The 22634-nt window shown below is 42.3% G+C and overlaps 1 protein-coding gene across 1 annotated transcript; it reads right to left on the reverse strand.

Moving 5' to 3' along the window:
* Positions 1 to 1184: 1184 nt before the first annotated feature.
* plcxd2 (phosphatidylinositol-specific phospholipase C, X domain containing 2) lies at positions 1185 to 19492 on the reverse strand (the record flags this gene model as incomplete). Its single annotated transcript, XM_084048173.1, has 8 exons — positions 1185 to 1335; positions 6269 to 6399; positions 8164 to 8274; positions 12530 to 12685; positions 15883 to 15936; positions 17028 to 17147; positions 18353 to 18489; positions 19390 to 19492. 8 exons carry the CDS (start codon positions 19490 to 19492, stop codon positions 1185 to 1187), a joined length of 963 nt encoding a protein of 320 aa, XP_083904299.1.
* Positions 19493 to 22634: the final 3142 nt, after the last annotated feature.

Below are 22634 nucleotides of genomic sequence, written 5' to 3' on the forward strand. Positions count from 1 at the left end.
TAATGCCCGCCACCAAGTGTCCAATAATAACACCACAAAATAACATATAATATGCCAACAACATAAATGGCTCCTACAGAACATATATTTAAAAAAAAAACATAATATATTATGTACACTACAGATTGCACACATTTGTGAACAAGTTGTGAAGACATATTAAAAGATTGACTTTCATCATATGAAATGACCGATCTTTGCCTATTTTAAACCAAGCATATGAAATACATTCTGAGGCAAAAGATTCCAACAACACAAAAAATCTGTTGTCCAGTGACGTCAGCATCTACTGTACCATTCAGACTTATATGTTCAGTAAAAGTACTCACATTTTCTACTTAAGTAAAAGTATCAATACTGCAATGTAGAAATACTCTGTTACAAGTAAAAGGCCTGTGTTCAAAATGTTACTTGAGTAAAAGTACAAAAGTATTGGCATCAAAATATACTTAAAGTACCAAAAGTAAAAGTACTAAATGTTTGAAAAACGCAGATCTACAAGCTTACAACGCGTCGCGATGCGACGCGTTGTGAGCTTGTAGATCGGCTATTTTCAAATAGCCTATGTATAAAACAGGGCTAAAGTGATTAATGTATGTTTTATAACATAATAATTTATATCTGCAAAGTAAGTAACTAAAGTTTTCAAATAATTGTAGTGGAGTAAAAGCACAATATTTGCTGTAGTGGAGTAGAAGTAAAAGTATTGAGAATTGGAAATACTCCAGTAAAGTAAAAGTACCTCAAAATTGTACTTAAGTACAGTGCTTGAGTAAATGTACTTAGTTACTTTACACCACTGCCTATGCTCCATCCTAAAACTCAGGACACCGTAATCCCTGGTGTGGAGCTCTGACGTAAACATCATGTGGGCTCACAGAGACACCGTATAGTCCCTGGTACGGAGCTGTGAATGTTACGTGGGCTCACAGAGACACCGTATAGTCCCTGGTACGGAGCTGTGAATGTTACGTGGGCTCACAGAGACACCGTATAGTCCCTGGTACGGAGCTGTGAATGTTACGTGGGCTCAGACAGACACCGTATAGTCCCTGGTACAGAGCTGTGAATCCCATAAGTAAGTATATTACTTCGAAGAAAAGGAAACTGGGGTTACATACGTAACCTCTAGTCACGTGGGCTCAGAGAGACACCGTATAGTCCCCGGTGAGTAGCTGTGAACGTTACGTGGGCTCGGAGAGCAGCAGCAGGTTGTTGAGTTTGATCACGATGTTGGCAAAGTCCGTCAGATCCACAAAGTCAGAGGTGATGATATTGACCCCGTTGACCCCGGGTCGCTGAGCCTCCACCCACAACATGATGATTGGCAGGTTCCTGGTTCAGAGGGGGGGGAAGAGGAGGATGCAGGACGAAAGAGAGACAGAATGGAGGAGGAGAGAGAAAGAAAGAGGGGGAAGAGTAAATTACAGCTATACTGTATACAGGCTGGCACAAGCAGGCAGACAGACAGACGGACGGGCGGACGGACGGGCGGACGGATGGACGGACAGACAGACAGACCGACAGACAATATGTGTACTGTAGCTGTTGCGAACGTTCAGGGCATACTTGCCAGCACTGGCCTATATATGGAGATCCCCATAAATGGAGACGATCGACCTACAAAGTCGTCATAGAGACCCAAGACGTGCCATAGATACAGGGTCTGACATCAGCAAACCCTTCCCAGAGACTCCATATATGGAGATGGCCGTCACGTCCAGGACTGACGTTATGGTCCCATATTTGGGCATAACTGACATCGGCAGCTCCATGTATGGAGATGTCTGACACTATCAGACATCACCGTGGTGACATCAGGGGCACAGCCAGCAGTATATAAAGGTCGCTGGATGCCCTGGTTAAGGCAGTGTCCTCGGCGACACTTGAAGAGCATCTTAACTCTCTCCAGAGTACCAGGAGATTAGCTGGCCTTATAACCCTGTTAATCACGGATTGCATATTTAGGACGACTAGCTGGCCTTACAACCCAGCTAGGCCTTCACAGTGGCTCTTGAGTCCGGTTCTAAACAACCAGCCGATTATCTGTACTACAGTAGCTATTATGACAGTGCGATACCAAATAAAATGTGGGCGGTGTGTGGTCATCACAACAACATGACTCACTTTAAAAAAAGGATAAATGACTTTTTTTAAAGTCCATACTGCTATTCATAGGGCTTCACATGTGTCATGTGTTTCGCTAGCCAATCACAGTCCTGAATTTGCAAAGTCAGCCAATCACATTACAGTTAGTGGTGATGACACTAGCTGTAATGTGATTGGCTGACTTTGCAAAAGTATCGATTTGCATTAACAATGGAAGGGTTAGGGTATACAATGCGTTGTAGACTATTGGCCAATCACGGTGCAGGATTGGTCAGTGTCCAAAACTCACTTATAGGGGGCGGCTACACCGCCCCAAAAATAAGAATACAATACAGAACAGTACGGAAGAAATTATATTACAACTCAGTAAAAGGCAGCGGCAAAAATAGAGGCATTGAGCTTTGATTTAAACAAACTGCAGAGCTTTAGCAGACCTGCAGTTTTCGGGAGTTTGTTTCAGATATGTGGCGCATAAAAACGGAACACCGCTTCTCAATGTTTCGTTCTGATTCTGGGGACACAAAGCTGACCTGCATGACCTGAGAGGTCTGGATGGTTCATGATATAGAACAAGATCCTACAATTTATTTTGGCCATGCAATGCTTTATAAACCAACAGCAGTATTTTTTATGTAATATATATATATTTTGCTAGTTAAACAGTGTAGAGAGACAGGAAACAGGGAGAGAGAGAGTCGGGGAGTGACATATAGCAGAGGCCCACCGGGCCTGGGAAATCAAACGTGGGATTCGCTGTCAGGCATCAGAGCCTATGTGGTATGCGCCTTTAACCACTCTGCTATCAGCAAGCCGGCCAACAGCAGTATTTTAAAATCAATTATTTGACGGGAAAGCGAGTGATTGCAACCGACTGTGTCAAATGCAGCACTGAGATCTAGTAACTCTTAAGACTGAACTTCTGCCACTGTTCGTGTTAAAGTGGATGTCATTGAATACTTTAACCAGAGCAGTCTCAGTGCTGTGGTGAGGTCGAAATCCTGACTGGAGGACATCATGGCCATTGTTTAGAGCCAAGAAGAAGTTGCTCAGTTATTGAAAGACCTTTTCAATTACTAGAGGTTGGGCCGCTACGGGGCCCTCACTTCTAGAGCTCGGGCTGCTATGCGGCCCTCACACCTATGTTGCACCGCCGATAGGTGCATTTGACCCCATTATGCGCATCTCCAAATATGTGCATTTGACAGGATGACACCCACATATGGTGTATACCGTCTATGACACCAGATCGGAATGTGACGGCGTCTTCGAACCAATCCATACATGGGCATAGATACCACGTAAGCTCCATATACTGTCAAGTGAAGACGTGGCGGTATGACGTGATAAGTGTTCATTAGTGACGTGTCTACACGCGTCTTAATGAGTGCAGTTTCGCAACTTGTAGAAGACCTGAGACCATGTATAGAGGTCTATATAAGTTCAGTGTGTACTGTATATAGATCAATAGAAGGATATTATCTGTCTGTAGGGATGGGAACCGAGTCCCGGAATAGTTAGGGAATTGGAAGTGTTAACTCAGAGAATCAACACTGAGTCAGTACTACTTTTATCAATGCTGACATGGAGTTTTTCTGACAGTTGCTCATTGCAAAACAATGATGTCATGTGTCTACATTGCTGAAAAGGAAAAGATAAGGAAGAGCACTGTAATTTGTTTTAACATGTTCAACTTTTAAATGTTATCAGGCAGACGTGCATGCCTTTCTTCAACTATTTCTACACAGTCTTCAGACTCAGAGATAATAAAACAGTTGACAAGTAAGCCAACGCTTTCTCCACAATGAAATTTAAATCAATAAGGTATAAATAAACGATGAAGAATAGGATGGATTATCAGAACAACAAGGGACAGACAGACAGTCTGTCTGCCGGTCAGTCTGACAAAGATAGATCACTGTTCCACTAAAAAAAGCCAAAAAAAATCTTTGATCTGGGCAACTCTGTGCAAGCAAGCAAGCAAGCAAGCACACACACACACACACACACACACACACACACACAAACACACACACACACACACACACACACACACACACACACACACACACACACACACACACACACACACACACACACACACACACACACACACACACACACACACACACACACACACACACACACACACACACACACACACACACCATGTCAGTATCAGTTGTGCACTGAACCCTGAGCCCTCCACTCATTTCTAGCAGTGGTCAGAACAAAACCTGGAAGTCAGAAGGTTTATCCTGTGATAATAAACAATCCCATTTCCTCGGAAGAGCAAAATTAGGCCACTTCCTGTCTGGCCAGAATGTCCACTCCGGAGTTCTATCGCTTGCTTGGCATGACTGGATAATTTGGTCAAATGTTACAATTTTCCCTGGTTACGTGTTACAATTTTCAAAAAATGTGAAAATAGGGAAAATAGTACAAGCTCACAACGCGTGTCTACTATATTTGAAATAGGGCTTAAGGGCTTAATTCATAACATATTTTTGTTTTGGTCCCAAGAGTCCCTTCCTAGAAATGTAGTGGAGTCAAAAGTATTATATTTCTATTCAAAATATTGAAAGTCATCAGCTTGCAAAAAACAACATACTCCAAAAGTTTACTCAAGTAAATGTACTTAGTTACTGTCCACCACTGGCTGTTAATAGTGGTGTCCTCCCCAATAAACCCCTTCAGATCAAAGTAGAATTACACTCTAATTTAGCTGTTTGGTCCTCTATGTTTTAGATGTGGATTTGGGGACTTTTACATGATGTGGGACATAGTGTAGGCCATACATGGGCAACTGGCGGCCTGGGGGCCACATGCGGCCCCCACCTTCACTTAATGCAGCCCACAGGTTAATATCAGAATACTGATATATTATTGCTTTTGGCTGTTACAATTTCAAACATGCAAACATGACCCGCTTTAATTATCAGTCTATATTAGTAGCTTAATGACTAGTATTAAAATTCTATTGTCTTTTTTATGTCCAATGTATTTGTATTTAAGTTCATAAAGTTAACATAAGTATAACTAAATGCATTTAGAAATGTTACTTTTCAGACTTCCAAAATAGCAAAAAAGAATCTGGATTCTAATTAAAAAATAGCAGATCTACAAGCTCAAAATGCGTCACACTGCGATGCGTTTTGAGCTTGTAGTTCGGCTATTTTTGCTACTTTTGTGTGACATAGAATGGCGAAAAAAAATAAAATATGGAGAGACAGTATGCAATGTGGCCCTCTGGAGTGAGTGTGGTAGGCAGGTAGGAGTGAGTGTGGTAGGCTAAGTAAGACTGTCATTGTCCTGTGAGTGATTTGGGATTTAAACTCCTCACTCCCTATTTTGATGCATCCATTCAGACCCTTGTTTCCAGGATGGCTTCTATGCTTGGTCAGGAATCCTCTCACTTCGAGGCGTTTACTGCCCTCTACAGGCTACAGCATAAAGTAGCTAAGAAGACATATCTTCACATAATGAAGGCAAACATCCACACAGAATAGGCTCTATGCACAGCAGCCATATTGTGAAGACATTCACAGGTGTTACCAATGATACTAATGAAGGCTCTGTTCCATTTAGTGTAGCACAGTGGTTCTCAAATGTTTCAATTTCCACGACCCCCGTAACTCTGAGAGTGTACAAATGGAACCAAATGGACCCTTACGGGTCCATTTGGTTCCATTTGTACACTCTCAGGGTTACACACCTGTAAGGGGCCATGTGGAACCCCCTCAAGGAACCATGAGGGTCCCTGGACCACACTTTGAGACCCACTGGTGTTTCCAGTGAGCCAACATGCACAATATCAGTCTCCTGACTCTGTTTGACCAGAATGGAACAGAGCCTTCATTAGTATTATTGGTAACACCTGTGAAGGAAGTAAGAAGAGGCCCAATTTCTTTCCAATATGGCTGCTGTGCATAGAGCCTATTGGGGGTTCTTAGGCGGTCTCAATTCCTCGCATCCATGAAGATCATTAACGCCACTATGTGGATGAGATGTTCACAGAAATTAGCCCAGAAAAACGACATAAATGACTTCTTTCGGTTTTCTTCCGTTGTACAGACTGTATCTATGACGGAAGCATTTGAACATTGTGGGAGGCAGCAGTCTGACTGGACAGGACTACTCTCAATACACACACATCACTGACCTCTCCACCAGGTAGTTGCGTAGACCCCAGACCAGGCCCTTTGCAATAGTTGGAACCTTGGGGGTGAGGATGGCCTGGGAGACATGGAAGGCACCGTTCTTGGACCTCTCGCCCAGCGTGGTCTTCAGGAACTGTATAAAACAAAGCAACTCTATATACTGTAAGTAGCCATTTATGTTAAGATTGAATAAGCTCTATGCACAGCAGCCATATTGGGAATTAATTGGGCCCCTTCCTTACTTCCTTCACAGGTGTTACCTATAATACTAATTAAGGCTCCGTTCCATTTAGTGTGACATAGTGGTTGTCTTATTTTCAAGGACCCCCATAACTCTGAGAGTGTACAAACCAAATGGACCCTCACGGGTCCATTTGGTTCCATTTGTACACTCTCAGAGTTACACACCCACCTTAAGGGGCCATTTGGGAACTAAAATGGAGTGAGCCAACATGCACAATATCAGCACCCTGACCAGAATGGAACAGAGCCTTCATTAGTATCATTGGTAACACCTGTGAAGGAAGTAAGAAGAGGCCCAATTTCTTTTCAATATGGCTGCTGTGCATAGAGCCTATTAGTGGTCAAATCTACAGTACATGACTAAATCTGTGGAAATGTTCATTGACGGTGGTTACAACTTGTATATGAGCTGTTTGTACTTCTACGGTGTGTGTCATTGATTGATTCCCAAAAAGAAGGAACAAAATGTGTCCCTTATCAGTTAGCTCAGTCGGTAGAGCACTCGTCTTCCGACCACAAGGTTATGGGTCCGATAGGCTCTATTCACAGCAGCCATATTATGAAGACATTCACAGGTGTTACCAATGATACCAATGAAGGCTCCGTTCCATTCTGGTCAAACAGAGTCAGGGTGCTGATATTGTGCATGTTGGCCCACTGGAAACACTCTGTTACACCAGTGGGTCTACAGTTGGGGTCCAGGGACCCTCATGGGCTTCCAAATGCCCCCTTACAGGTGTGTAACTCTGAGAGTGTACGGGTCCATTTGGTTCCATTTGTACACTTTCAGAGTTATGGGGGTCGTGGAAACCACTGTGCTAGACTAAATGGAACAGAGCCTTCATTAGTATCATTGGTAACACCTGGGAAGGAAGTGATAATATGGCTGCTGTGCATAGAGCCTATCCCGGCCCGCTAACTCAGCGTATGAGTAGCTCAACTTGTGTGTGATGTGGTAAGTACTGGAAGCTGATGGTAGGTGTTGCGCTCCACCTCAGCGCTCCATCTCCCAGGGGTCTAGCACATACACATGTGTACATGGGCAACTGGCGGCCCGGGGGGCCACATGCGGCCCCCACTTTCACTTAATGCGGCCCACAGGTTAATATTGGAATAGTGATATATTATTGATTTCAGCTGTGACAATTCCAAACATGAACCGCTTTAATTACTTCAGTCTATATTAGTAGCTCAATGACCAGTATTAATATTCTGTTGTCTTTTTTAAGTCCAATGTATTTGTATTTATGTTCAAAAAGTTAACATAAGATAAAAACAAAATCTGGATTCGAATTCAAAAATAGCAAAAATAGCAGATCTACAAGCTCAAAACGCGTTGCACCGCGACACGTTTTGAGCTTGTAGATCAGCTATTTTTGCTACTTTTGTGTGACATAGAATGGTGAAGTACGGCATTCATTTACGAAAAAAGTTAAAATACGGAGATCATTTTAGTACTTTTACTTTTGGTACTTTAAGTACATTTTGATGCCAATACTTTTGTAGGCTACTTTTACTCAAGTACATTTTTTATTTCCGGACTTTTACTTGTAACAGAGTACGTCTACATTGCAGTATTGATGCTTTTACTTAAGTAAAACATTCAAGTACTTTTTCCACCACTGCCTAATGGCGACAACAGGCCTATACTGACCTGAATGAGTTTGAGGGGCTGGGTGGTGTTGGCCCACGGGGCGGGGATCCTGCTGCCGGGCCACAGGACAGGACAGCCCTCTGCGGAAGGATGGTGGTAGAACACTATCACCTGACCATGGATGGAGAGAGAGGGAAGGAAGTGGATGAGACGATGATGATTACAATGATTTTCACAAACTCCCCTAATAATTATACCATTCTTTGGATTAAATAAAATGGTGGGTCTGTGTACGTGTGTGTGTGTGTGTGTGTGTGTGTGTGTGTGTGTGTGTGTGTGTGTGTGTGTGTGTGTGTGTGTGTGTGTGTGTGTGTGTGTGTGTGTGTGTGTGTGTGTGTGTGTGTGTGTGCCTGTTACAGTATATTCTCTCATAGTATCTATGTTCAAGGTTCAAGGTTTTGTTGTTACATCTCATGTACAGGTAAACAAGAGTACAATTATTTTCTGGTTTCCTCATGACATTGTAGCAGGTGGTTTAAGGTACAGCAAGTTAATGCTACTCTAAGTCATAATTTATTTAACAGATGTTATTTATTTATCCGTCTGGTATGTCTGTCTGCCTGTGTCTGTCTGTCTGTCTGTCTATTGTCTCTGTCTCGTGCCAGGTAAGCCAGTCACAGATTAGGGTCAGGAAATTACTTGATAGTCGTTGAGTCATCTCTGAATGAGACACACGTCCATATGAGAGTATGTCTGCACACATGAATCATTGAATGCATGCATGGTGGTGATAATGTACATTATACAACAGGTAGTTCCGACCAAGCAATCTGATTGGTTGAAATAGCTTTCTAGCCGTGCTTCAAACCAGCATCATAGCACGGGCCTAATCACATTAATAAATCACTCCGCAGTGCAGTCCAGTCCGCACCTGATTAGACCATTATATGGCACAGCTGTGCTGTGAAGTCACTCTGTCCCACGGTAGCCTGACCCACCGCCGCCACCGGAGAACAAACAGCTATGCAAAATGGACTATGTTGTTAATTTGGTGGATTTACGGTTGATCAATGGTTAGAAGGTTATAAATATCCTCCTGTGTAAAGTAAAATGACTCCCATTTCGTTAACAGTCCAGTAGGCTATATGCTCCGTCGTACGACCGTGTCACGCGGCCAAAATAGCCGATCTACAAGTTCACAACGCGTCGCCATCGCGACGCGTTGTCAGCTTGTAGATCAGTTATTTTGGCCGCGTGACACGGTCGTACGACGGAGCATATAGCCTACTGGAATTCATTCCACTGCGCAAGCATTGATAGCTCAGCTGTGTTGATGAGACGGTGCCTCAAACTCAAAGCACTGCTACAGGGACTATTTAATGTCTCTCAGTCAAAAACTCTTCTCTTTACAGGGAAACGGACAATAGCGAAACATTTTTATTATTAATTGCCCCACAATATGAATACATTTGGATGTGTTTTGTTGGTAACTGTTGTATAATCGCAATATTACACTCGAGGGTGTGCTTTACCTTACATTATTGGCACTTCACTTCAGTGATGCTGGCGGAACTCGGCTTCGCCTCGTTCCTGACCGCATCACTGGCGTGCCAATACGGTAAAGCACACCCTCTCGTGTAATATTGCTTAAGTACAGCATTAGAATGTGGCTTATAGGATCGAGGCATGTGTGACAGCAAAAGGCAGAGAAAGAGAGAGATTGAAAAATACACAGTACACTTCTCAGTAGAGATGTCCGATATTGGCTTTTTTAACCGATATCTGATATTCCAATATTGTCCAACTCTGAATTTCCGATACCGATATCAACCTATATATGCAAGCCTTTTCACCAAAAGTCGACTAATTGCCAGGTAACAACATCACCTATCTAATAAAATAAAATGCCTATAATATCGATATAATATCTAATAAATATCTAATAAATCTAATATAATACAGTGATCTTGTTAGGTTTTCAATTAAGTGAGTCAAGGGACTCACTCGTGGTCATATTTGAATGAGTCCCACTAATCTCAGATTAGATGCAGACCTATTTGACAGAGCAGAAGCATAATTACCTTGATGGATATGACATTAACGAGTGTCAACGCTGAACACAGATGCACAGACCTGGCCTCTGCAGTGCTCTAATTTGAAAGTGACTGGAGTCTGTCTCATTTCTCTCCAAAAGCCCTTGAATATGATGTAATATGATTACTGATATGATAATAAGGCTTACTGTGATTATGGTAAACTCACATTTGATATCACACACCATACAGTAAGATCTCCTGTAACGTTCACTAGTTCCCCCCCCCCCCCCTCCCGTTTTTCTTTTTTTTTTTTCCAAAAAATGATACCGATATTTTCCGATATTAGATTGTTATGCTAATATCAGCCGATAATATCTGGATGTTAAAAACCTTGTAAACATTAGTTAAAACTCAATGTATCCTTCAAACTAAAATTGAAGTTAAAAATTAAGCATTTCTCAAATAAATGGTGTTGTAAATTACCTATAGCTATTGTAGCAACTTACTGTTTCAACATGAATGGCAGTGAATAAGGTTTGAAATGTAGGTTGTGATTTACTAAAACACTCTGCTGATGGCTAGAAGTTAAAATTACACCTTTTACTCTGAGTGTCATCATCCAAAACTAAAAAAAGAACTGGAGAAATACTTAAAAAGAGAAAAGGAAAGACATTTAAACAGACACAGGGACAAAGCAACGTAGTTAAAGGTAGGGTATGTACAATTATTTTGTTAAAATATGCTGATAGTACTCATGGTGCGCTCTCGTAGAGCAACTACACAAGCTTCAACAAATGGTGACTGTATAGGCTCTATGCACAGCAGCCATATTATCACTTCCTTCACAGGTGTTACCAATGATACTAATGAAGGCTCTGTTCCATTAGTGTAGCACAGTGGTTTTCACATCCCCCATAACTCTGAGAGTGTACAAATGCAACCACACTCTCAGAGTTACACACCCGTAAGGGGCCATTTGGAAGCCAATAAGGGTCCCTGGACCCCAACTTTAGACCCACTGGTGTAGCAGATGTAGCAGAGTGTTTCCAGTGAGCCAACATGCACAATATCAGCACCCTGACTCTGTTTGACCAAGAATGGAACAGAGCCTTCATTAGTATCATTAGCAACACCTGTGAATGTCTTCACAATATGGCTGCTGTGCATAGAGCCTATTGTTCCCAGGTGCAAAAACGCATTTGGACAGTCTACCTTCTCAGTAAAGAGGGCAAACCTTTGGAACTCTTTGAATACTAAAACTAGAGACGGATGGTAATGTGTTTAACAGAGGACTGAAATTATGGTTGAAATCAAATCAACTGTGCTGACATGAATAGTTTCTAACTGGTTATCTGAATGATTATGTCTACTTGTATTTCACAAGCTAATGTATTTGGTCTGATTTTTATTATGTTAATTATTACTAGTATATATTATTTTTTTTGTACTTGGGTTTTAGACTAGTGTTATTCTATTTTAGAAAAGCCTCCTGTGGACAGGTGTTGAAAACTAGCACTCGTGCTATATACACTTTTAAGCAATGCATCTGGTTCGTCCAATGTGATTGTGATGTCCATGTCAAATAAATAAACATAAACCTTGTCATTGCTATAGTGTTTGTTCAGTAACACGAGTTTCCCTGTCTCTCAAGCTCTTTAGTAAACACCAAAAAATATCACTTACTCTACCTAATGAGAAGATGAGAGCTAAGAGTGAAAGAGAGTGGCGGAGGGAAATGGGCTAATAGGATGACACTCACTTCTAATTACTGTCCAGGTCACTCACAGGTAGATTACCTGACTGACCACTGACCTTCTACAGCGCACACACACACACACACACGCACTCACTCACTCACACACTCTCACACACACACACACACACACACACACACACACACACACACACACACACACACACACACACACACACACACACACACACACACACACACACACACACACACACACACACACACACACACACACACACACACACACACACACAGAGGCATGGGTAGACAATACGGTAGCAACTACAGTACCAACACCCTTATTATAATCTTGTAACCATCCTCTGCTAAGACTTGAAAACGCCCCGCTTAAAGACAGAAATAGCAAAGCAGTTGTGGGTGGGTGGGTGGGTGGGTGTGTGTGTGTGTGTGTGTGTGTGTGTGTGTGCGCGCGTGTGTGCGCGAAGAGAGAAAGCAATACTACCCACAAATTTGCCCACATTTTACAATCCAGTCCACCTCCATAGGTCCGCCAGTTCCACCATAACAGCGTATTTTCAAGTGAAATTTGCTGGCTTTCCAAAATCAGGATTGGCATCGGACCCCAAAAATCTGGCATTGGTCGGTCTCTACGACGAAGGTATAAATGAACACAAACCTGGAACTTCTTCTCCCAGAGGTAGTTGAGGGTTATGTCCTCCACAGGACTGACGGGACACAGCTTGCCTCCAAATACTTCCTTCAGCATGGTAATGAGATACGTGTGGTGCTCAGCCTCCATAGCATAATGGTGGTTGAAATCCAGGAACACCACCTTGAAGGAGTATTAATAGTCAATTAATCAATTGATTGGCTAATGAATTGTTTGTTTGATCAGTCAGTCAATAAACAGATGAATGAATACACCAGACAGTCAATACATAAATGATCATTCAGTAAAGTATTTGTTTTCTCTCCGATTCTTCTAACCATTTTTCATTTTCCCCTGATTTAGTCGCCAATTCCCAATAGGCTCTATGCACAGCAGTCATATTGTACAGACATTGTAGGGGTGTCACGATTCACTTACCTCACGATTCGATTCAAAATCGATTCCTAGGGTGCCGATTCGATTAAAATTGCGATTCTGCGATTAATTGATATTCGATTCGATTCTGCGATTTATTGCGATTTTCTAGGGTGCCGATTCGATTAAAATTGCGATTCTGCGATTTATTGCGATTTTCTAGGGTGCCGATTCGATTAAAATTGCGATTCTGCGATTAATTGATATTCGATTCTGCGATTTATTGCGATTTAAAAAAAAAAAAAAAAAAATTAAAAAAAAAAAAAAAAAATTAAAAAATCGATTTTAATATTTTGAATCGATTTTTAAAATCGTGGCATTAAGAATCGCGATTTATTCATGAATCGATTTTTTTTGACAGCCCTAAGACATTGGGCCTCTTCTTACTTCCTTCACAGGTGTTACCAGTTACCAATGATACTAATGAAGGCTCTGTTCCATTCTGGTCAAACAGAGTCAGGGTGCTAGTATTGTGCATGTTGGCTCACTGGAAACACTCTGCTACACCAGTGGGTCTCAAAGTGTGGTCCAGGGACCCTCATGGTTCCTTGAGGGGGTTCCAAATGGCCCTTTACGGGTGTGTAACTCTGAGAGTGTACAAATGGAATCAAATGGACCTGTACGGGTCCATTTGGTTCCATTTGTACACTCTCAGAGTTATGGGGGTCCTTGAAATTAAAAAGTTTGAGTACCACTGTGCTACACTAAATGGAACAGAGCCTTCACAGAATCATTAATAACACCTGTGAAGGAAGTAAGGAAGAGGCCCAATTTCTTTCCAATATGGTTGCTGCGCATAGATCCTATATTCCCCCATGTTGTCCCTATCACTACTGGCTCCTATACTGGTTGGTCTTAGGGATGGTGTACTGTAGACAACCATGTGATCTTCTCAGATACATGTGATGTTCCCAGTTGCTTCTTGTCACCTGACAGTGAGGAGTTTCACGTTTATATGATGTTTACTGTACATATTTTTAGCCGCATGCTTGCAGCGGCTCTGTAAACACTACCAGTCTTAGTCCGACACCCGAGTCAAAAGTGTCGACACCTGAGTAAAAAGTGTCGACACCTGAGTGTCATTGGCTGTCCTGGCTGTCCTTCACACTTCACGCCAATGGGGAGACGGTACTTTGAAGCACCCGCCTCTCCTCCTTTCACACCTATTTGTCATTGGCTGTCCTGCCTGTCCTTCACACTTCCCCCCCTTTAAGCCAATGGGGTGACGGCGCTTTGCAGCACCCGGAGACGGCGCTTTGCAGCACCCGCCTCTCCTTCTGTGCAGCAGAGAGAGAGAAAGGGAGGTTAGCCTAAATGCTAGCGTGCTTCATTAGACCTAGTTTGGCTATTAAGTTATTATTTGGCCATGTTCACACTGACTTCAATCTTAGCTATTGTTGGGAAGACCCGTGTGATGTTGCCACCACTTATATAAAAAACATTAGAGCGTTAATCTGCGACGCTAATGTTGCCAGGTTTGGCGAGAGAAACAAGCAATCCAAAAAACAAGTAATCAGGCCTATGAAAAGATTGGGGCAAAAAAAGCCTGCCGCATGCGGCTTTATTATGACTTTGGTCATTCTTGTTTATTTTTGGTTTATACCTGTTTATATGATATTTTTGCATATATTGTATATTTGTCTGTCATTAAATGTTTCGATGAATTGAGTACAAAGGACCCCAATGGAAACAAGCCACAGTGCTTTCTTAGGTTAAAGATCCTCTAAACAGACCTTGTATTGAAATTTACTTCCCTGTGCTTGTCTTTGCAAACTGTTAATAAAGTATTCAATCAATCAATCAAGGGCGTAACGCGAGTGGAGGAACACGATATATCCTTCTTTTTTTCTAGATATTGTTTCGGGGTTTTAACTGATAGCTTACAGTGGAGATTGACAGGGAGCGAGAGATGGCGAGAGACATGCAGCAAAGGATTGTCGGGAATGGGACTCGAACACGCGATGCGCTGTCAGGCGACATTTGAGCCTAAAGTGTCCGGACCGCTATGCCACGATCCTTCTCATTTCCACTCCCCGCTGAGCGGGCACCCTGACCAACCTGTAGACGTTGCTAATTCAGCGACAGGGAACAACTGACCCATCCCACCACGGCAAACACGGCCAATAGGCTCTATGCACAGCAGCCATATTATGAAGACATTCACAGGTGTTACCAATGATACTAATGAAGGCTCTGTTCCATTCTGGTCAAACAGTCAGGGTGCTGATATTGTGCATGTTGGCCCACTGGAAACACTCTGTTACACCAGTGGGTCTACAGTTGGGGTCCAGGGACCCTCATGGGCTTCCAAATGGCCCCTTACAGGTGTGTAAATCTGAGAGTGTACAAATGGAACCAAATGGACCCGTAAGGGTCCATTTGGTTCCATTTGTACACTCTCAGAGTTATGGGGGGTCGTGGAAACCACTGTGCTAGACTGAATGGAACAGAGCCTTCATTAGTATCATTGGTAACACCTGTGAAGGAAGTGATAATATGGCTGCTGTGCATAGCCTATTGTGTTCGGAGGATTCAAAGCCCAGTCCCCACAGTGGTGCACTCTTGTGGGGTGTTTCTTACAAACAATGCAAATTTCAAGATGCTTCACAGTGGGATCCGGAGGTTCAAGGTTCAAGGTTTTGCTTTATTGTTACATATAGTGTACAGATGCATAAGAGTAGAACTTATTTGTGTTCGGCATCCTTCAGACAATGCAGCAGCATAGGTAATAATAATAATAATAAAACAGTAAAAAAAAATCAAAAGAAGAGAGAGAGAGTGCAAAAAAAAAACATTTGGTGTATGTACTTGTGCATATGAGCTTGGTATTTTATATACACCAACATTTTTCAGTAGCTGCCACATTACTTTATGTAAACAATTTCACAGTATCTTCTATATACAGCAGAATAGAAAGGAACATTCAAAATACATAGAAGGAATACCTCTTTGTTGTGTCTGTTCAGGAACGTGTTGATGTCTGACAGCCCGTCCCTTACCTTAAGAGAGAAATAGAGAGATGTTAGGGTTTTGCAGAGAAGTCAAGTGAATGTGTATGTGTATATGAGTATGTATATGTGTCCTGGGCCATGATGTGTGCGCTACCTTCCTTATGTGTATGTATTGACATGACAATTCAGCAAGTCAGCTATACCTGTCCTGTCCTCTTTCTTTGACAATAGAATGGTAATACAGACATTAAAAAGCGGCAGAAAACCAAGCCCTGGGCAGGCCACAATACTGTTTTACACCTGTAAACCTCTGATGTGACAATAAAGTTCATTCTGATTCTGATTCTGCCTAAACATAATACTCTTATATCATTATACTGTATAATCTTACATTATATAACTGTTATCATACTGTTGCTGCCATCAGCAAGCCCAGCTCAATGTGTACTGTATGCTTTCACCAAAGCAACTTCACACATGGACAAGATTAAGAACTATACTGCCAAACAAGAACTAATGGACAAGAACTACTGCCAAAAGTGTCTATTTAATTTATGTCCTAGATACATAAATTAATGGCCAATGTCAGAGCAGTAATGTTTACAGCAAAGCAACATGTTGTATCTATCTCATGTACAGGTAAATTAGAGTAAATTAATTTTGATCTGGTTTCCTAAGACATTGTAGCAGGTGGTTTAAGGTACTGTGTGCACGGTTCTTACTGCTACTCTAAGTTGTCTGTCTGTCTATTGTCTCTGTCTCGTGCCAGGTAAGCCAGTCACAGATTAGGGTCAGGAAATGACTTATGAGTCATCTCTGAATGAGACACATGTGAGTATGTCATTGTCTACACACATGCATGAATGGTGATAATGTACAGCATTACTAGAGCATTACAGCACATGTGACAGCAAAAGGCAAAGAGAGAGAGAGAGATTGAAAAATACAGAGTAGACTCCTCAGTGTTTCTACATATAATTTATCTATGATATATGCATAAATAGCTAGACAGACAGACAGACAGACAGACAGACAGACAGACAGACAGACAGACAGACAGACAGACAGACAGACAAAACAAAGCAAGCAAAGGAGACAGAAGGACATGGCTATATGAAAATATCAGTATAGATGTCCACCTTGTGTCCAAACAGGCCGTGGATGAAGTAAATGTCGCTGTCGCGCTCCCCGGGCCTGGAGGACACCCTCAGGTCAAAGTAACGAATGCCGGCGTCCAGCTGCTCCTTAAACGTCAGGTTCTGACAAAGGGACGACATGTACACATCAGATCCAGGGGCGTCACGGCCATTCACTGTGCGTACCACGCGACACCCTCACTCTCACAGATCCGTGATTTCATACCCCCCACTTTTTGAAAAAAAATATAGGCTATATATGTATATTTTTTTTATAATAAATCGGTAAAATCAGGCAAAAATAAGAATTAAATAACCTAACCCTAAACCTAATACCGAAATAAAGTAACCAAAACACGAAAAAAAAAACTAACAAAATCCGCCCAAAAAACGCAGCATTTTGAAAATACAGAATTTGTTTACATTTGACAGTTACAAATGTTTTTCACACTTTAAAAAAAAATAGCAGATCTACAAGCTCATAGCGCGGCACTCGGTGCCGCGCTATGAGCTTGTATATCTAATATTTTTGAATAGCCAAAGTGTAAAATAAGGGGTATAGTCCACCGAAAGTCTATCCCCCCCACCTTCTGAGAGCCTGTGACGTCCCTGATCAGATCAGACACTTCTGGGAAGGAAGCAGAGATGCTGGTTACGTCAGTGGTTCTCCAAGGGGGGGTCCTTGAGGGGGGTTCTAGGGGGTCCCCAGCAAACTTAGATCATATAGCATCAAAATCAGTGTAACCACTGTAACCCTAGCCTTGATCTCCAGGCTTTTATTGTTGCTCAAAAAGAAAGCCTGGACCAAAGCTGTTGACGTTTCTGGCATAGGAAGTGAGAGTCAACCTTTCATTTCGCCCACCATCCAGAGTGCTAGTGGGCGTCGCTCCAAATGTTGTGACGTCAGGGCTCTCAATGCTGCACATTGGGGGAGGAGGAGGGAAGCGGAGCGGGGGCGGAGGCGGGTGCACAGATCGGTGAACCAATCGGAGCCCACGGGATTTTGAATCCTCCCCTCTATGCCAGATATCAGACGCGCTTGGGCAGGCTACTGTAACCTTAATACATCAGTTATTTGAAAATATGCGATCTATACAGGCTCACAACGTATCGCAATGTGACGCATTGTGAACTTGTAGATCGCTTTTCTTTCTTTTTTTTGAAAAATTGAGGAAAACGTTTAACATTTTAATAACACAAATCTTGTATTGGGGTCCCTGGCACAAAATATATTGGTCCGCAGCCAATTACATATTGATTTGGGGGTCCTTGACATGAAAAGGTTTGACACACAACTAGTTTACGTGGATCTACTGAAGGTGTGTTACCTGGGTCATGGCCCACTTCACCATAACCTTCTTGGCCATGTGTCTGAAGACGGTAGCCAGGTACTTGACGTAGGCCTTCTGATCTGGACCCACGGGAGCGTGCACATCCACCCAGTAGGTGAAAGAATCGTGGGACCCTGTGAGAGAGAGAGAGAGAGAGAGAGAGAGAGAGAGAGAGAGAGAGAGAGAGAGAGAGAGAGAGAGAGAGAGAGAGAGACCCAAAACATATGAATATTTTGTTATCGTTGGATAAGATGTTGTCAAAATAACAATTATTCTACATTCTCTAATTGTGTAGACTTCTTGTAAATCAAGTAATGCAGATGTTTAACAATAATCTAACTCTTGAGAGCGTAAGATGAAACCAAATGGACCCGTGAAGGTCCATTTGGTTTCATTTTACGCTCTCAAGAGTTAAAGATCTATATAAGGGTCCATTTGGTTACCAGCTCTCCAACATTTAGCTGGGGACCACCTGGAACCCCCTAAAGGACCACTGGTGGTCCCCGGACCACTGGTTGAGAACCGCTGGGCTACAACACAGTCCCAGACAGTGCTGTCATAGTCAGCCCTCATGCAATGCCTCTTGCTGCTCTTGATAAACTATCAAGAGCAGCAAGCTGTTGTTGATAAACAGTCGGACAATAAGTTGGTATTAAAGGGGAATTTTGGACCACGGTTTTCTTACCTTTTCTATGATGTTATGATATCCTAGGATGAATGGTACAGTAGAAAAAAATCATAACTCCATCCCAGCTAAAAAAGCGCGCCGATAGGCCGGTGGGGCGCATTCAAGACAATCACGTTGCATAGTGTTCTGTCACTATGAACGTCAGATCTCACCAAAAAAAAAAGCTATCAAAATATGCGATCTAGCGCAAGGCCTATTGGCGCACGTTTTTTAGCTGTGGCGGACAAGGGATGGAGTTAAGAAATATTTCTACTGTGCCATTCATCCTAGGATATCATAACATCACAGAAAAGGTAAGAAAACCGTGGTCCAAAATTCTCCTTTAACTTCACACACAAAAGCTTACCTGGCACAGCAAGGTATTTAAGGGGCATGGCGGTCAGCTTGGGAGAGAGTGAGCCCATCCAGTCGGCATTGGAGCTGCCGATGCCCGCAGGTCGTGTCTTCATGTCAGGGTGGATGGAGGGGGATGGCACTTAATATCAGGAACCTTCAATGGCCAGAACTATGAAATTGGCACAAGAACCTTTCCATTTCGAGAGAATCCCAGGAGGCGGTGGATAAATGAACAGAAATCATCTTGAGGACCCCTTGAGTGTCTGTCCCCTGTGGGTCGCTCGCTGCCAGCTTCAACAGTGACAGCTCTCCTCCCATGTCTCCCATTGTCATTCTGTGGTTCCCAAGCAGGCACACTATGGCACACCCACTAATGACGGGAGATAATCCTCTTTAGAAATTACACTCGTTAACGTGACCCCTCCCCCCTGCACCTTTGAGTGGTTGCAACCATTTGTGTGTGGGCATGCACGCACACACGCACGCGCACACACGCACGCACACACACCCACACACATCTTGACTTGTAAAATCACTTCTCCCTAAGAACTTGTCATAACATTTTTGAAACACGGTGGTTTTTAATGCATCTTCTGACTTCTATCTTTCACTTACTTAGTTGACCGTAGTGTACTTGTAGATCTGCTATTTTTGCCAAATGTTCGCCTTTTATTTGGTTAATGACTAGGGCCTAGTCATTATCCACATAAAAGACGAACATTCGGATCCCCCAAAAGGAAACCAGATTTCACATTCTGGTAATTTAACATAGCTAAACAATACAAGCTGTAGCTTGTTGAAAACGTTTGTTTATAATTTCATATATAAATAGTGACGCCAGGTTGAAAGTTGTTAAGTCTGTCTGTGGGTTTTATCAATAACTTTGGATTTTTTTTTCTCCATTTAACGGTTTTGGACATAGCAGGTTTCTGCCCAACAGTGACGATATGTTGATAAGTGAGCTTGTTTGTCAGAAAAGTCAACTTAAGAAAGAGGTGGGAGAGAGACGGGGTGGACGGAGGGGATGAATGTCAAACAGTGGCAGAGTTGGAAACCCGGTTTCTTTCTTTCTTTCTTTCTTGTAAATGGAAAACGCTTCCTGACTAGGCTGGAATTTATTGATGCAGTGAGTCAGGCCTCAGTTAGCAGTGAAGAGTTTAATGACTCTAAAGTTCATAAAACAGCACAGACGGAACATTGTTTGGCTTGAGGAAGCCACATAAAACTAAAACTAAAACTCTACTACTTTGCCCTGTCCCAAACGAGACGAGTAGGCCACAATCAAAATTATAAAATATATTTCTGATTATTTGCTGAATATCTGGTTCTACTGTGCTTTTTCATTCTATTTGTTATCCATCAACATATTATTAGCTAGCCAACACCACTCTTATGTTGAATGTTAGTTGGTGATAATAATCGGAATAGGCTCTATGCACAGCAGCCATATTATCACTTCCTTCACAGGTGTTACCAATGATACTAATGAAGGCTCTGTTCCATTAGGCCTTGGCTACACGTACATGGATCTTTTTCTAAACGCACATTTTTGTGTGCGTTTGGGCCTTTCAGCCACACGCAAACGGTGTTTTTGGCCGCTAAAACGGATATTTTTGTAAACGGATAAATAAGTGAAGGTTTTCCAAAACATGCGTTTCAGTGGATCTGTGTGGACATGTAATCCGGAGATTTTGAGAAACGATGACGTCATCGCGCATTCGCACATGGTCATTATAATAATAAATAATACAATAATACATAAACACCGGACCGCTCATGGTCATTATAATAATAAATGAAGAGAGAGAGAGCAACACTTACAGTCTATGAAACAAGGCACGCTCATTTATGGCTAAATAATGTCATACTCAATAATAAGACAGTGGTGGGAAAAGTAGCTCATTCACTGTGTGACGAAAACCCTCTTTCTCTGCGCCAAGTAGAACACACGGCGCGCACACAGATTGAATGTGGGGTCTGTCGTCCTAAAACACAATCGCCCCGGTGCCGAGAGTCCCTGCTTTATAGTGGTGTTCGATGTTTTTACATTGCCAACTCTCACATGTACATAAACGTTCAGATTTCAAATATAAAGTGCTTACCCCTGAGCCACGGACGTTACAAGGCGATCCGGACCGCGATAAGTACCCGTATCTCCCGTATTGTTCAATAAAAAGCATTTTAATCCGATCGTCGGCCATTTTCTCCAAATTTTCTCCGATGCTTTCAACCATGCGACACCAATGGTTGGAAGGTGTATTGCACTCTGATACATTACCAAAATAAAAGAACAGAAAAAGAAAATGGCCGGCGATGGGATTAAAATGCTTTTTATTGAACAATACGGGAGATACAGGTACTTATCACGGTCCGGATTGCCTTGTAACATCCGTGGCTCAGGGGTAAGCACTTTATATTTGAAATCTGAACGTTTATGTACATGTGAGAGTTGGCAATGTAAAAAAAAAAAAACGAACACCACTATAAACCAGAGACTCGACAGCGTCATGTGAACCATGGCTACTGTTTGAGCTGCAGCTGCGGCCTAATAATGTTGTTTTCGTTTATGTTCACGTATGCTGTTCACGTATGCTATTAAAATAATGCCGCTATTGCAGTATTGGGCCTTAACATGTGATTACAAATGTATTTGTATTTGGCCCCTCATATATATAATTATAAAATAAATGTAAATATAAAATCTGATATAAAATTGAAACATGCAGCTGATCGATGCGTTTCTGCGTCTACGTGTGGACAGGGATTTTTGTTTATCTTTGTCATGTGGCCAGGGATTCTTTTTAAAAACGGAGGACTAAAATATCCGTTTAGTAAAAGATCCATGTACGTGTAGCCAAGGCGTGTAGTACAGTTGTTTCCACGACCCCCTTAAGTCTGAGAGTGTACAAATGTTGTACACTCTGAGTTAAACACCCGTAAGGGGCCATTTGGAAGCCCATGAGGGTCCCTGGACCACAACTTTAGACCCACTGGTGTAACAGAGTGTTTCCAGTGAGCCAACATGCACAATATCAGCACCCTGACTCTGTTTGACCTGAATGGAACAGAGCCGTCATTAGTATCATTGGTAACACCTGTGAATGTCTTCACAATATGGCTGCTGTAAATAGAGCCTATAAGAGCGGCGTATGGCATAATTTTGACAGCCTGCTACTAAACTGACAAAACAAAACCAGTACCAACTACCATAGAGCGATTATCTACTCTGGTACCATATGGCAGTGGTTCTGGCAG

This window comes from Gymnoscopelus microlampas, assembly GCF_963454915.1.
Source record: "Gymnoscopelus microlampas genome assembly, chromosome: 22".
NCBI classification, from domain to species: domain Eukaryota; kingdom Metazoa; phylum Chordata; class Actinopteri; order Myctophiformes; family Myctophidae; genus Gymnoscopelus; species Gymnoscopelus microlampas.